This window comes from Peromyscus leucopus, chromosome 9 (assembly GCF_004664715.2).
Source record: "Peromyscus leucopus breed LL Stock chromosome 9, UCI_PerLeu_2.1, whole genome shotgun sequence".
Taxonomy (NCBI): Eukaryota; Metazoa; Chordata; class Mammalia; order Rodentia; family Cricetidae; genus Peromyscus; species Peromyscus leucopus.
This window is the reverse complement of record NC_051070.1, coordinates 70,929,282-70,946,479: the sequence shown is the minus strand read 5'-3', so window position 1 is coordinate 70,946,479 and position 17,198 is coordinate 70,929,282. Positions and strand designations below refer to the sequence as shown.

Here is a 17,198-nt window from a genome sequence, read left to right as displayed (position 1 = left end):
ACAAGCTAATATGGAACACTTACAATGGTACATATTTATGTTTGTCTTCTAACCAATACTGGGATTTGGGGTTTACCTCACAGAGAATGATCTTTTCCCCAATATTGTCCCATCCATTTCCACAGTGCATCATGATGTCATTGTTTTTTTTAGCACAGATGAGTTTATGCTCCATAATCGCTAAATACAAAAGTATGGTTATATCGACACAGGCATTTTCGCGTTAAAAGTTGTATTATGTTTTATTATTGTGATCTTAATGAGATCTTGGAGATGACCGATAACAACACACACAACAACAGCGAAACTACACGATAATGCTGAATAACGCGTGCTTTGTCTGTGTCCCAGGGTGATCACACAACGACAGGGTCATCAAGCTGTGAATGGTGATTTGGGTCAACTTAATTGAGTTGCAAGAACTGGAGATACCAGGAGAGGAACCCAATCCAAGGTATGGCTAGCGGTGTAAGTTGGTGCTCACACATTGTACACTACAAAACACACGCTCGTAGACTTGATCACTTGTTTGGAGGGGGGGCATCGTTTGTGGCATTTTTTCCCATTTTTAAAGAAACAATTGATCGATTGGGCATGGAGTCCTGCTCGTAGATTTCAACCAAGGCACCCCGACTATATGGTCTGCAATACTGCACAAATTGTAAATAAATCAAATCTTAAACAAAACAGATTAAGCTCAGTCCTTAGCCCAGATATACAAAAGAATTCAGTCATTTCAGGATAGGGCCATTCAGGGGATTAATATGGGATGGGGAGGTAACCTTTGTCACTTTCTTCCAATTGCTCTTGAAGATATACACCACCAAATGCCAATGCTCATAGTTATATACTATAAAAAAGAAGAGTGTTTAATTTTTTTTTGGAACTTGCAGTTAGTTTCAAAAGGTCTAGTTTCCAATTATTCTTGGGACAGTCAAAGAGAGCAATGCATGGTTGAGGAAGGGGGGGGGGGCCTTCTAGAATACGCACTGAGAGAGGGCTCCACGGAAAAAAAAAAAAATCCAGAAAGGGCCATTTAAACACTTCTCAAAACCCCGCCTGAAGTTTGCATCTTTGGTTCCCCCCTGGACTTGTTCTCTAGGTTTTGTGATGTGATTGCTGAAGTGCTTCTAGTGTTTACAGTATATGTATTTCATTTTCTCACTCAATCTGATAAGACATAATTTATTATCGTGTTGGATGTCAGAATTATACCAAAAGATAACAATCTATAAAGGAAAACCAGCATCTGCGGTGTTTTAGTATATTCTGGAATCTTGATAATTGGGCTTATGGAATCTGGCTTTTCTGCATTGATACTGAACTAGTAACTTCTCGATATATATGAATGTAATCGATCTATATAGTATGTGCCAGGCAATTGTGTTTAAATTGGCCTGTCCAGAGAAAGTTCTCTCCAAGGCTGCTCTGTTAATATTTATTATGTGCTTACTGGTGCTTATTTACATGTTTTTCTGATTGTGTTTTGTTGCACCCAGTCAGTCTTCTTTGAATCATTGCTTTCTTTGTTGCATTGAGTATAAAAGTATGCAGAAACTGAAGTATGGTTGTCTATAACATGAGACTGTAGTTGGCCCCATTCTTTCAGATCCTCAGATCCCAGGTGGAGCAGACAGATCTGCATAGGTCAGCAAAAGTCAACACATTCTCATCATGTTAGGGAACATGTTGGCATTCAAGCAAGTACTGGGCAGTAGCTGACACATACATCCTCATGTGAAGGCAGAGGAGAGAGAAAGAGAGGGGGATACTATGGCTTGACATAGGTTTTTGAAACCTTAAAGCCCATCACCAGTGACACAGTTCCTCCAAAGAGCCTATCGTTCCTAGTCCTTTCAAATAGGGTTACTTCCTGGTGACTAACAATTCAAATCTATGAGCCACTGGGGGCCATTCTTATTCAAACCACCACATTCCACTCCTCATTCCCATAAGCTGGTAGATATATCATGATGCAAAAATGCATTTGTTCAACTTCAAAAGTCCCAATAGTCTAGCACAGTCTCAACATTGTTTAAAAGACCATCTCTTCTGAGACACAAGGCAATCTCTTAACTGTGATGCCGGGTAAAATCAGAATCAAAAAACAGGTCATATACTTCTAACATATAATGGCACAGAATAAATATTATTATTCCAAAAGGGAGGAAAGGGAACATAATAAAGTAATGTTGGACCAAAGAAAATTGAAAACCATCTGGGCAAACTCCAAACTCTGCATTTCCATGTCTGATGTCAAAATGCTCTTCAGACCTCCAACTCCTTTCAGCTTTGTTGACTGCAACACATTTCTTTCTCTTAGGCTTGTTGCATCTTTCCTGCCAGATAGCCCAAGACTCTGGCATCTCTAACATCTTGGATTCTCCAAGGTAATCCAGGCTTAACTTTCACAACGTCATGGGGTTGCCTCCCTGGACCTCCATTCAGGTACACACTTGCTACATGCCTGGCCTCAGAAGCTTTCCTTGGTTATAGAGGGAGATTACACAGAGTTCATCCTTGATTCTAGAATAAAATCCATGTGACCAGGCTGCCACATTTTCCTGTTTGCTGGAACTAGGATTGGCTCCCTTGTTAAAACACATCTTCACCACCTTCCCGATTTCAATTGTCACCTTTACCGCCTAAGCTTGGCTGTCCTGGAACTCATTCAGCAGACCATGCTGGCCTCAAACTCAGACATCTACCACAAGATAGATTTTGACTACCACATAAAGACACCCAAATGGTGATAATTATGTTATTATAAATTAACCTCTCTTCATTGTCTCTTAGATCTCTTTAAATATTTTCCAGCATTTAAATCCCTAGGAAGCTCAGAATTCAATATTGAAGCACCCAGAATTTCTCAATTCTTTCTTCTGCATCTTCAAGGATGCCTTTGCCCTCCTGCTGACTGCTGAGCTAGGTGTTTGTATTTAGTGACACCTATTCCAATCTGATACAAATACTGTTCCCAACTTCTGGCTCAAGTTTAAACTTGACAAGATCTAACACTTGGAAAGACTTGCGGAGTTTACCCACTGGTATTGTGAGATTTATCTCCTACTCCTAAGAGCCAACTGACTGATTTTCCTTCTTTACCCTCTCTTGAATATTGGAAAGCTACTCACTGTGGATAGGAAGGAGAGCTTGCAGGCTTTACATGCTTAAGTTAAATATCTTCCACGTTGTTTTTGCTGGATTAAGTTTTCTAAGACAAAGTTTCACTATGTGACTCAGCTAGACTTCCAATCCTAGGCTCAACCATGCCTCCTGACTTGGCCTCCTAGGTAGTTAGGGCTCCCACAACCTTCAGCTATGTACCATGAAAACATTTAAAATTATAAGCTGATTAAATTTTTCTCCAGTGCAAATCTTGTTAGTATATATGTAGCATTAAGTGAGTAAACTCTGCAAAGTGTTAGGCAATGAGAAGTCCCTTTTCCATTCTGTGCACTGGTAATGGCCATAAAGACTGCAGCTGCTTCTGTTAGCTAAAAAAATTACCTTCAAAATCGTATTTTGTTCATCTATGAAATACACTTATGAAAATAGTTTTTTAGTGAAATATATTATATTTTTACGTATTATTATATAGTGAAATATTATATATTTTCATGATATGAGTAAATTGAATTCTTCTTTCCCTCACACATGTCATTTGTCTATTGTAAACACACCTGCATCCTTGTAAGTACATCCTGGTTTCCATACATGAATTTCTTGAAGGTAGATGGAATATAAAAAGCAAAAAAGAGCAATTAGATGTAGTCAGTAGTCACATACATCACCACTTCCCTGGTAATCAGAGGAGACTAAGGTGAAAGATAATTCTATGTGATTTCTATCACATAAGGCACAAAATGACTGACACTGTGCTGTAATATCTATACATTAATAGCATGTTGATAAGAGTGTAGGGTGATGAGGACTTTATAATTTCCACTTGGTGTGAACCAACCACACAGAAAAACATTTGTACAACCACTTAGAAAACAATTCAACTAAGATAGTTAAGGAAATGGATCTAAAACTTCAGTGGTGCCTGAGGAGCACAGGGAGGCTGGAGAAAAACAAGCCATGACTTCACCTTGGTCTGTCTGTGACCTGAATGAGTCTAATCCTTACATTCACTCTGTCACCTGTCACCTGATCCTGCAGATAAAAACCCCTCTGCACCTCTGCCAGGCTCAGCCCCACAGCGGGCTTTTGCTGGAGCCTCAGCTGCAGGTTTGGGTATGGGCTGCAGGTGCCTGGATATCACTGTGCACTTGCTGCACAGAAGTAGGTGGCTGAGTCTCCAGGCTGAGAATCTGTGATGTGCAAGGAGAGCTGTTTATCACTTTTCCTGAAGAAGACTGTGAATCTTCCATCTTCCTTTTTATTCGACATGGATCGTATGGCAATCAGAAGTGTAGGGCCTTCACCAGGGAATTGCCGGTACCATGGGAAGTAGTCAAATGTGCTGTCCTCATAAGTGCAGTTCAGAACTGAAGTCCCTCCTGCCGAGACTGTCAGAGATTGGGGACTTTGTCTCACTTGCTGCTGGTCATGTCTGTCCTGTTGCTGGCCACTCACCCCTGTGTAGAGACACAACAAATGCCATTAGTTTCCCAGGTTGTACTACCTGCTCGTGGTTTCAGCATTCATGGTTTTGTCCTGTGCCCCATTTCTCTCACCCCTCCACATTAATTACACATCCTGAGTTTTCTCCTCCATGACTCACAGGCTAGGGGAAGGGCCAGGACTAACAATGATGACTTCAGGATCTTATCCATTCCTCCTAGACTGAAGCTTGGGGAGAACTCCAGTGGCCTTTTATCTCCGCACAGAACACTGAATCTGCCTTCACAGGCATTTAGTTCTTTCAACAGGCTCCACCCCTCACAGACACTTTGTCTTAAGCTGTTTCTGACATAGAAAACACTTTCCCCTTTTGCTCAAATTTAGTGTTTCACAAAAAAGTCATTGAGAGTCAGAAATCCCCTCATTGTAATTCTACCATTATACACTGTTGGTAGGAATATGTGTTGCTAAATCCAGCAAGAATAGCACTGTTATTCTTCTGAAGTATTAAAAGAAAGAAACTAAGCAGGAAGGAACATAGGAGGAAAGAAAGGAAGGAAGGAAGAGAAAAAGACCACTGATCCTACTAATACTACTTATGGGCATTTATCCAGGAAAACTGATGTCATCACATAAGTGAGAGACCTGCATATACATGTTTATTATAGCACCATTCACTATTACCCACATACAGCCTAGGTATCACCTGTCAACCTATGAATGAAGAAAATATTGTACTTCAAACAACAGAGCAAAATTCAACCACAAAGAAAAAAAATGGTGCCATCTGTAGGGGAACAGATGGTATTGAAGTACATAATGTTAAGCAAACTAAAACAGTCATGTAGAGACACACATGTGTTCTCATATGTGAAAACTAACAAAAAAGGAAAAGAAGGAAAAAAAGAAAGTAAAGATGTTCTGAAACTGGAAGTTAGACAAATGAGTAAGGGTAGGAGGAGCAGAGACAGGGGAAGGGAGAGGACAACAGAGGGTGAAGGAGAGATGAATATCAGGAAATCTATGCAAATGCATATACTAAAATTTTCAACACCCAACTACTTTGTACAATTAGTGTGTTTATTATAATTGTAATGAAAAAATAATGGATCAATTTAAAATTTCCTTCATTCTAGAAGATTATACACACACAAATACAAAGAGTTAAGATGGAGTTAGCCTGGGACAAGAATAAATAAATCTACTAGATACCACAGGGTATCAAATAAAAATGCCAGTGCCAGGAATGGGTTACCTCTTTTGGTGTTTGAACTGGTTTGCCTTCTGTCACTAAGATACATAAACATGAAGACCAAATTAAACTTGGGGAGGGAATACTTTATTTGGTTTACATTTCTGATCATAGTCCATCACTGAAGTGAGCCGTCAGGAATTCAAGCTGCAAAAGTGGCAAGAAACATACATGAAATCTGCTGGCTAACTTGCTCCTCCTGCCTTGCTCATCTTGTTTTTTATATAACCCAGACCTCCTGCCCAGGGATGACAACGCTCACTGGGGGTTGGGCCCTCCCATGTCAATTGTTAAAAAGAAAATGTCCACAAACATGCCTCCAAACAAGTGTGACACAACTCCTAGATTGAGGTTCCCTCTTCCTGGTATCTCCAGTTTGCATCAAGTTGACAAAATCACCATCACAGCTGACCCCTTGTCACCCTGACACAGACAAGCAGCGTTATTCAGCCATAATCTTTCCTTTATGGTTCATCTCCAAGATCTCATTAAGATCACAATATAAACCATAATACAACTTTTAAATAACCAACTTTTGTTATTTACATTATGGAGCATAACTCATCTGCTAAAAACAATGACATCATGAAATGCACTGGCAAATGGATGGGACTAGAAAAGATCATCCTGAGTGAGGTAACCCAAACCCAGAGAGACAAACATAATATGTACCCATTGTAAGTGCATATTAGCTGTAGAGTAAAGGATGACTATGCTACAATCCACAGTGTCAGAGAAGCTAACTAACTTTCCTGGATTCACAAAGATAAGATATGTGATGGAATATTTTCGCTGAATTTGTCAAATGCAAATGTACTAGACATTGTTGATGTACTTATTGTCTGTATATATTGTATATATTTATTTTACTTATTGTATATAGTTTTTCTTATATTAGATATAACTTTTTTATATTAGACAAAAAAAGAGGAAATGTGGTGATACTTTATCTGTGTACCCCAATAAAGCTTATCTGAGGATCAGAGGAAAAAGCCAGCCACTATATTAAACATGGAAGTCAGACAATGGTAGCTTACTAACTACCCCTTTAATCCTAGCATTCAAGAGGCAGAGATTCATCCAGATCTTTGTGGTTCAAGGCCACAATGGGAACAGAGCCAAGTGTGACGGCACATGCCTTTAAATTCCAACACTAGTTAATCATAGAGGTCTGGAGGTCTGGGCAGACAGACAGGAAGTGATAGAGCAGGGCAGAAAGAGAAAAGTGATGTAGCTGGGTAGAGAGAGGAAGTGAGATGGCAAGCAGAGAAAGGATATAGGCATGGGTATACAGGAAGTAGGTCTCTCTGGGAGCTGAGGAGTTGGTAAGGTGAGGTTGGCTGTGGCTTGTCCTATTCCTCTGATCTCTCAGTTTCCACCCTAATATCTGGCTCTGGGTTTTTTATTAATAAAACTTTTTAGCAATTCCTCTTACAAACCTGGGATGATAGGGGCTCACAAAGACTGAACCAATAACCAAGAAGCCTGCATGGACTGACCTAGGCCCTTTGTACATATGTGACAGTTGTGTAGTTTCGTCTTCTTGTGGAACTCCTAACAGTGGGAGCAGGGGCTGTCTCTGACTCTGCTGCCTGCATATGGGTCCATACTCCTCAGACTGGGTTGCTTCCTCCAGCCTTCACAGGAGAGAAGATGTCTAGTCTCTCTGCAACTTAGTATGCCATGGCTGGTTGATATTGGTGGGAGACCTGCCATTTCTGAAGAGAAATAGAGGAGGAAGAGTAGGTGTGGGGAGGGGGAGGGAGAGGGGAAACTGAGGGAGTAAGGGAGAAGCGGGAGGGGACACTGAGGGTAGAGTGTAAAAACTAACAAATAAATAAATAAACAAAGAAATAAATAACAAAAATGTTCAAAGTCTTTTTAACATAAGTAATGTCTTCTGTGGGTTTCTATAAAATCCAAAATAGTTACAAATGCCTATTTATTTTATTTTTTATTTTATGCTTTTATTTTTATTTATTTTTGGATTTTTTTTTTTTGAGATAGAGTATCTCAATTTAGCCCTGGCTGTCCTGGCACTAGCTCTGTAGACCTGGCTGGCCTCAAACTCACAGAGATCCTCCTGCCTCTACCTCCCAATTGCTGGGAACAAAGATGTGCTTCACCATACCCAAACTTCTTATTCCAAGAGATAAGAACCAGGACACACTTAAATCAGATAAAGCAAATTCACAGTGCCTAGCCTCAGCTTCTTCCTATGTTCCCTTCAGTCCTGCAGCTTCCTCTCTGCCAAAACCAGCATCACATTGCCAAGATGAGTTTTCAGTTTGAAGTGAATCCCTGACCTCCCTAGACCATAGTTTCTGTGTGCTGAATGTTAGAAGATAATTCCCATAAGATTTGCTTCAGTTCAGCTACCCCTTATTCATTAAAGCTGATTCTTTGGCACCAACTAATCAGGATCAATTGTTCAATAAAGCAAAAGTTTCATTTCCACAGATTTGTAATTCAAAACATCCTGGGTCGCATAAGTTTGAGTCTGAGTGACCTAGTTGCAGAGTTTGTCCATGATTTCTGTTGTAATCTCCTGTATGACTTCCTGCCTTAATTACCACCAATGATGGACTATGACCTGGAACAGAAGGCTAAATAGATCTTTTCACTTTCTCAGTAGCTTTTTCTCAGAGTTTCATCACACCAACAGAAACGAAACAGAACATCCAGCTCTCTGCACATTCTGTGTCTTCCATGACTTGACATTCTTGCTATTGCTACAGTTTGTTTTCTCCTCACTGACTCTGACCCTGTCCACAGAAGGGTCACCTGGAAGCCTTTGTCTTTCATTCCCTTTCTCCTCATCCTTTGTGAGTTCAGTACACTGCAGCTTAAATGATCACATTGATTCAGTCTTCCCATGAGCTTCTCTGTTAGTTCTTAGATGGACATTTATGATTCAGGAGGAAATACATATTGAGAATTTACACATCCAAATCCTTAACCTCATGGCCAAAAGCTTATCGCAGGTTAAAACTCTGCCTATATAGAATAGGGATATTAAATCAAGCAGATGTTCTGTTGTGGTTTCCAGATGTCTTGTAACTGGGAAAGGCCACGCCCACCCAGCTGAAGGTTTGTGTACTGGCTGCAGGTGTGTGGGGAGCACTGTGCACTCATAGCACACAAATAAGTGCCTGAGTCTGTGGTCTGGGAGGAGGAAATGTACAAAGAGCTGCGACGTTCCTGAGTGACTGTCGTGGATGTCAGTCTTCCACTCTGCTTTGTTCCAGAAGGATTGTAAAACAGGCTCTTCAGATGTCCCCCAGGACTTTGGTAAAACCACTGCACTTGTTTTGCAGTAGTTGAAAAATTGCACTGCAGCTCTGCACGCTCTCCCTCCTGCAGAACCAAGGACACAGGACTCTGCTCCACTTGTTGACCTTTCACCCCTGGTTAGAAACAGAGAAAGAGACACAGATGGGGTCACTGAGCATCCACAGAACCCTGAACACACCCCATGTCCTCTGAGAAGGTGGGAGCTCTGCAGGAATCCTGAGCTGCTTCCCCACCCTCCATGTGCTGACAGAATCCTCTCTGTCCCTGAATGTGGACAGCCAGACTCACAGCAAACCTGGGTGCACAGCAGCCCCAGCAGAGAGCACAGCAGCCTCTTCATGGTGCTTGTCTGGCTGCTGGAGACAGAAGCAAGGAACCAAGCCCTGGGCTGTGGTGTCAGGATGGCTGTTGAATGTCCCTCCTCCTGCAACCAGTCAGCCCCACCCAGGAACCCTGCCAGGCCAGACACTGCAAGTTCCCTCCCAGCCTTCTGAGCCTGAAGCCCCTCCCAAACCAGACCTGGCTGAGAGTCAGGGCAGAGCACTGTGGAGGTGGCAATGTGGGGGAGGAACATTTGGAGATGACCCTGGGGTTGTAGGGGGCTAGGAATCCAGGAAGCAGGACAGGACACCACACTGTCTGGCATATTCAGAGACACAACACTAAAAGTTTAACTCAGGAAACAGATGCATGTTCTAACTAAGGACACTTTACTGGGGCCTGAGTGATGGCTCAGCAGATTAGGGTCCTTGCCATTCCAGGAGGCCTTAGTTCCATCCCCAGCATCCACATGAGGTGGCTCACAGAGTCTGTATCTCAAGCTCCAGGGGACATGACATTCCCAATGTTCTCCTCAAATCCTGCACTCATGGACCAGACTCACTCTCATACACATTTTTAAAAGAATCTTGGCTGGAGAGATGGCTCAGAGATTAAGAGCACTGCTTGCTCACTCTTCCAAAGGTCCTGAGTTCAATTCCCAGCAACAACATGGTGGCTCACAGTCATCGGTAGTGAGATCTGGTGCCCTCTTCTGACCTACAGGGATATGTGCAGACAGAATACTGTATGCTTAAGAAATAAATAAATAAATCTTTTTTTTAAAAGAATCTTCATCTGTGAAATATTTAAGTGAAATCACAGCAGTAAAAGGAAAAATGGGAACATAACAATAGAGTAAGGTAATGGTCTCATAGGTTTATAATGCATTTAAAAACTGGAACACTCCTGCAACAGTCAGGGTTTGTTCTAAATGTTGTTTGAAATATGACCACATAAGAAGGAAGTGGACTGGGGAAGCTAATGTGGGAGTCCTGCATCCAGAGTGACAGGGCAGCAGCCCTGGTGTGCTATTGCACGTGGTGAATGAAGGGGACAATGCACTTGAGTTCATAACAATACAGGAATGTATTTTAAGGTTTTCCCCATAAAGATGACTGCTGGAGAAATTAGACTAGTCATAGGAAATAAACAATTGCCTCAAAAATAACTCACAGCAATAGCCTTGCTTTCTTTGTACCGCCAGCTTCTGAATAATGACAGAGACTTTCTTAAGTATGAAAGCATGGCCTAATGTTAAGCTTATTCCCAACTATCTCCTAAAGCTTAAATTAACCCATTTATATTACGCTATGTTCTGCCATGTGGCTCGTTACCTCTCCTCCATACTGTTTGTCTGACTTTCTTTGTGTCTCATTTCTAATCCCCTGCATCATATTCTTCCCAGAGTTCTTATCTCTGCCTAGAAGTCCTGCCTATCCTCCCCTAGCTATTGGCCATTCAGCTCTTTATTAAGCCAATCAGAAGATGCCTTAGACAGGCAAGGGAGGATAGAGACACATTTTCACACAGAATGATCAAATATTCCACAACACACACCCAACCTTACTCTATTTCAGCCAACTATTCTCTCGAACAGTATTAGACTAGCTAATGACTTCAAATACTGTAGGATAATTTCATTGAAATTTTGACTCAGGTGAAAAATGCTGTGAAAGACATTTTTTTTCCTGAATCAAAATTCTACTAAAGGAGAAATCAGACATTTCTTTGCAAAATGAGAAACAAATAATTGGCAACTAAGATCTACCCCATAGGAATGAAGCGTTTCTCAAGATTCCACTTTCTCTTTACTGTTGCATTTATGGAACATGACAACTGCCTAAAAGTGTCTGAAGCTGGGACCCTGGTTTTTACTCTGCAGGTCTCAAGTTGTTTGTGTTCAGCTCTATCCTTGTGACTCAGAGCACAGGAGCACCCAACTCCCTCAGTCCCTCTGTCAGAGGATTCTCAGGTGGAAGGAGATTCCATCTTTCCTGCACTCAGTCTGAAATCCCTCCAAGCCTGAGACAGGCTGGCTTCCTGGTGTGAGCTGCAGGAGGTGCTGAAGACCAAGGTGAGGGTATTACATATGCAAGAAAGGACACTGGAGGACAAGGAATGAGCAGCTGTCCCTCAGGGCTGGAGCCGCTACTGGAGCTGCACAGATGCAGCCATCAGGCAGGGGCCCTGTCTGGGCTCTGCATTCTCCTGCAGCATCAGTGCTGTGTAGGGATCTCAGCCTAAAGGAGGGTCTCTGTTCACAGTGAAACAGCACAGTGCACTTTCTATGGATAAGACCCTAAAGCAGAGTGACAGTGGACAGTATGGCTACTCTGAGCCTCAGGATCCCCAGGGAGGTCAACAAGGTGAGCAGGAAGAAGCTCACTTTTTCCTGAAGATCCCCAGCAAGCAAAAACAGCCTGAAGAGTCAGAGAGGTAGACAGAGAAGTTGCTCCAAGCTCTAGCAGGTTTAGATACCTTCAACCTAGGGACACTGGGGAGACAATCCAGAAGAGACACTGTCTTTCCCTTGACCTGTCTCTAACATCTGCATAAAATATGTTCTGTCAAAACACCTACTGAAGCATTGGAGGAGGTTTAAAAACAAGTAACTATCTAGTAACTTCATACATGAACATAATGTATTCCGATAGTATCCACCACCATCCTGTTCCCTCTACAACCCTCCCAGAACCCACTAAATTCCCCTCCCCTTGCAGAGGCAGGAAACTAGAACATGGCCACAAGGGCCATAAGAGAGAGCTTAAGAGAAAGCGGTAGGGTAGTAGAACACAGGTAATGTAATGTCAAAGGGGACAGGAGGGGCTCTAAGCATAGAGGGGCGAGGCAGGGTAGGGGGAGAAGGAAGGTTTCTGTGAGTTTATTCTAATCTGTGAAAACACCATTTACCTTTTAGAAAGGAGCATCCTCTAGAGGCCCATTTGAGAAATAACAAGTTCACAGCTGCAGTAGACTTCCCCCTGTCTTTGCTGACTTCTGAGTGTGAATCCAAGGCTTTCATTATGCACAAAGGAAGCTCAATGCTTTCTAAGTAGAAACTCATGAGTTTTTAAAAAAGAAGAATATAAAGTTATGAACCAAAATAGGAGAATAAGATATTTTAGAGTGAGAAAATTACAGCATTTTACACATTTCAAAGCAAGTAGCAGGGACATAGGAATCAGAACACTGCATAGTTACCAGATTTCTACAAAATGCCCAAGAAAAAGATGTGGTAGATGTTGCTAGGAATATTGCAGATGTGTTACCACATGAGTAAATTAAGAAGTACAAAATCAAATAAGCATTGTAAATGTACATTTAAAAAAAGCCGGCAAATCTGCTACAGACAATTTTCACTTTGATGACCTCAAAGTCAAATTCAACACACATCGAACTGATAAGAGACTCGGTTCCTGTTCAGTCCCTTGTCTTTTCTTATAAAATACAACATAATTTAAAAGTGTCAGCTGCCATATTCTAGGTCCTGCCCACTGAGGAGACTATGCCATGCATGGACACCAGGGGGCAGGAATTATGATCATTGCATTCCAATTCCACTACCACAATTCTCTCTCTCTCTCTCTCTCTCTCTCTCTCTCTCTCTCTCTCTCTCTCTCTCTCTCTCTCTCTCTCATGTTGTCAATCAAAATGAAGCCAGTGAGTACCTTAACAGTTAGCATTCAATGAGACAATTTTGTGCCAAAGGAAGCAAATTATATTCAGTAATATAGGGAAGGGAGTTACAGATTCCAACATTGAAAAATAACTGGAAACAAATCAACATTACTTTGAGTTAAAAAAAAACCAAGAAGCAAATAGACATAATGGAAAATAGACATAATGGAAAACACCATTAGATAAAGGCTGTGAAATCTTGATGACATCACCTATGTGTACAATGAATGAAAGTAGGTAACATAAATAAGTCCAACTCAGTCATTCATTCTAGCCAGATCCAAAAGATGTTTATGATAACTTTATAATCACCTGGAAAATTAAAACTGTAAGGAGTTTTTGGTGAAGAACAGTCTTCAAAATGTCTTACTTTTTTTAACACAATTTAAAACTCTGGACCTCCTTAGACCTTAAACTCTGGTCTCCTTAGACCTTTAGTCTGTTTGTGTATAGGGACTCTGGAGCATATGCTTCATTATGCCCACATTAAATATTCTTCCAGTATGAATAATTTATCACCTGTATGTTCTAAAAAGACGATCTTAGTATAATAATTTATCACATTAATACTCATATTATGATTTTATGTGCATACATCTAGCTTTGGAGAATTTAGATGAACTTATTAAACAACAATCTCAGTATGAGGCATGGGAGTTTTTGTTCAGGGAAGCCCTAGAGGTGTACAAAACAACACAGGTTATTGTCATGGTTCTTGGCTGCCCACTATAACTAGATGGTGAGATTCTAAGTCTAAAGCCTCCATATTCCACTATTGCATGACATAAAGAAGTCAACCTGGAATTTACTGAGGAAAGTCTTGCTTGCTTGTTAGCTTTTATAGCACTGGAAGGTCCTCAGCAGGCTGCTGGGGAAGAAAGGATAGCAGTAGTACTAACCAGAGCTGGACCCTGCATGCTCAGTACAGAACGTCCAGTAATATGTGCTCAGTAGTGTAATTGTGGCCTGACTGCTACAGAATAGCAATGCTTTCTGATTGGATTAGAAGCCTCCTCAACAGGAGGGAATTCATACCTAGTACTGTGACATGGCCAAAAATCCCATGGTTCAAGAGGCCTTAGGCACTAGGGGAACTACTATTGGTATTTTGCTAAATAACCATGTCAAATGGCCTTCTAAGTGTGTGTCTATCCTCACAGATTATAACTAGGCTCAACTTTGTTTGGAGCATGTATTTCAGGAAGTTTCTATCACAGATTTTTCCAACTAATTTGTTCAGAATTCCTTTAGTGCTAGTTATCCCTCCCCACATCACTTCCTCTACCCTGTCCTCTCATCCCCAGCTCTGTTAATCCTGCCTGTTCCATTTTTCCATTTATGGCAGTTTTTTCTATTTCCTCTTCATCTCTGAAGATCCCCTTCTCCCTCATGGCCTCTTATTGACACCTAACACATATGGATATTCCAAATAAAGCACACATATTGAAAGCTAGCATCCACATATTTGAGGAAACACTATGCTTCTTTATTTATTGGATCTGGGTCATCTTGCTCAGGATGACTGTTTCCGGTTCCAACCACCTACCTGAAAATTTCATAATTTCATTTTTCTTATTTTCATCTGAATAATATGCCATTGTGTAAATGTACCACATTTTCAGATTTCTCTCATCAGCTGATGGACATCTAGAGTGTTTCTAATTCCTAGTGATTATGAATAGAGCTGCAATGAACTTGGAAGAGCAAGTATCTCCTTTTTCCCCTTTCTTTTTTATTTAAAAGTTTTTTTTTTTCATTTTACATATCAACCACAGTTCCCCCTCCCTCCCCTCCTCTGGATTATTCCCCACCTTCCCCCTCCATCCACCCCTCAGAGAGGGTAAGGCCTCCCATGGGAGTCAACAAAGTTGGGCATATCAAGTTGAGGCAGGACCAGTAACAGATGGGAGCAATTATCTCTTTAGAAAGATGTAGATTCTTTTGGTTAATTCCTCGGGAGTGGTGTAGCTAGTGTGGTAGATTTATGCTCAGCATTTGGAGGAACCTCCATACTGATTTCCACATTGTTTATACCTGTTTGCATTCACATCAGCAATGACTAAGTCTTCTCCCTCATGTCATACTCTCAGCTGGTGTCCTGGTCCTTTGGTTATTAAAATCCCTTCTGGTACATTTCTGTGGTGTTCCATGAGCCTTAGTTGTAGGAATTGCACTGTAGATGTCTTAACTGGAACTAGAAATGTCACAGCATTTATTCTCTGCATTGTGACCAGTTGTCAAACACTACCGTGGCCTCTATAGTTTTCAAAATGAACATCTGTGATCAGATGTGAGAACTACACTTATTTCTGTGTGTAGTTATCAATATTTAGAGTACTGTTAGAAGCTTTATTGATTTAGGATAGTGGCTGTAGTAGATCTCCTCTTGGGTCTATGACCTGTCCAGCCATGGGTAGTTAACTAGGTTTACAGTATAGGCCCTAAATTCCTTCCTTTGAGCATGTCTTAAATCCAATGAGACATACATTTGTAGTTTCCACCAAGATAAACGTTCTACTATTGCACCCTTGTGGGTGTTCTTGCCATGATGCATGATGGTCTTTTTTTTTTTTTTTGTTCATAGCATTTATACACCTTGGTAGGAATATGTATTGCTTTTCTCCCTTGGAATTTTGCATATACTTGAAAACTCATCCTCAGGAAGGAGTCTTCAGGTCAATTCTAGCTAAATTCCTCCAAGTCCTAAGTCTCAGCAATGTAGCATCATTAGCAAAGGGTTGTTATGTACAATCTCAGAGCAATCAAAGCCAATAGCAACAGCCCGTCTCTTTTGGAAGAGACACTTGAAGCCCCAATGAACAACTTGAAGGCAGGATTCCTGTTGGGGCCTGCCCACAGTCAACTGGGTAGCTGGGTAGAAGTGTGCAGATTGAAGAGACAATGAAGAAGACAGAAAAGAGTTGAGAGGTCTGCCGGTCAATGCCATACAGCCCCGAGTTTATTTCACAGCCAGCTTATATACAGTTTTGAAGGATGGAGGTAGAACAATGCACAGCTGGGCTGGAGAGATGGCTCAGAGGTTGAGAACACTGGATGTTTTTCCAGAGGTCCTGAGTTCACTTCCCATACCCATATGGTGGCTTACAACCATCTGTATACATAATAAATAAATCTTTTAAAAAAATGCACAGCACAGGCAATCAACCACTATCTATTCTGCCTTGTGTCAAGGAGCAGGCAGTTTCATTTTCTATCTTGATGTACCTCTGGCTGGCTTCAGCAGCCTGCATCTAGCTAAATAGTGGGTTCCCTGTCGTGGGCTAAACAAGACTTTCTCACAGCCCTTCAAGGAGACTCTGTGGGCTAATCAGGACTTTCTCACAGCCTTGGAGAAAACAAGCTTGAACTCTTTTGACTCAGAATAGACTTCAGATTCACACTGGGAAACTGAATCAGTTGTGGGCTCCCACAGATTCCCATGCCTGGCACTGAGGTTTTTATTAGATTTAGCATTCATTTTAGGTTGACAAGCTCTCTTATGAGAGAGTCTATTCTATTCTGTGCCATTTAAGTAGTTTTTGGAGTTTAGAAATGTAATTTGACATTCTATTTTGTTCCCTAACCAGTAAGATAGCATGTACTTCTTTTCTGTTCTTTTTGTACACAAATGAGTCTTTCTTGAGAGACATGATACTCATTGATTTCAGGTCTTCCTTCCATTACAGAGAGATAAATATGAGTAGTAGAGTATTTTACTATAAATAAGTATTTTGTTTCCAGAATTGAAATGGAACAAAACTTTTGTTCCTTCCCCATATTTCAGAAGAGTTATCTGAGAATCTAGCTCTAATTCTAAATGACTGACTACACCACATCCTCGGGATTTAGTCAAAGTGCAATGACCTATGAGAGTGGGCAGCCTGACTCCTACATGGTGTACAGGAAAGAGAAGGAGCTGCCTCTCAGGCATCATCTTGAGAGTTCCAAGAGCTGTGTTTCCTGAGCAGCTTCACTAACTGAATGCTGTTGGGGAGTGTGAAGGTTTCAATGAGAATGGCCCCATAGGTTCAAAAATCTGAATGTTGGTTCTGAGATGGTGGACTGTTTAGGAAGGATCAGTAGG

General features: G+C 41.2%; 1 pseudogene and 1 gene segment (V, D, J or C); both read right to left on the bottom strand.

Annotated features, from left to right (window-relative positions):
* Positions 1–4,263: 4,263 nt before the first annotated feature.
* LOC119088536 lies at positions 4,264–4,859 on the bottom strand. The segment is given in 2 exon segments: positions 4,264–4,583; positions 4,730–4,859. Coding segments are annotated over 2 exon segments (372 nt in total).
* A 3,982-nt stretch (positions 4,860–8,841) lies between these two features.
* Positions 8,842–9,528, bottom strand: LOC119088470 (annotated as a pseudogene).
* Between the last annotated feature and the right edge of the window lie 7,670 nt (positions 9,529–17,198).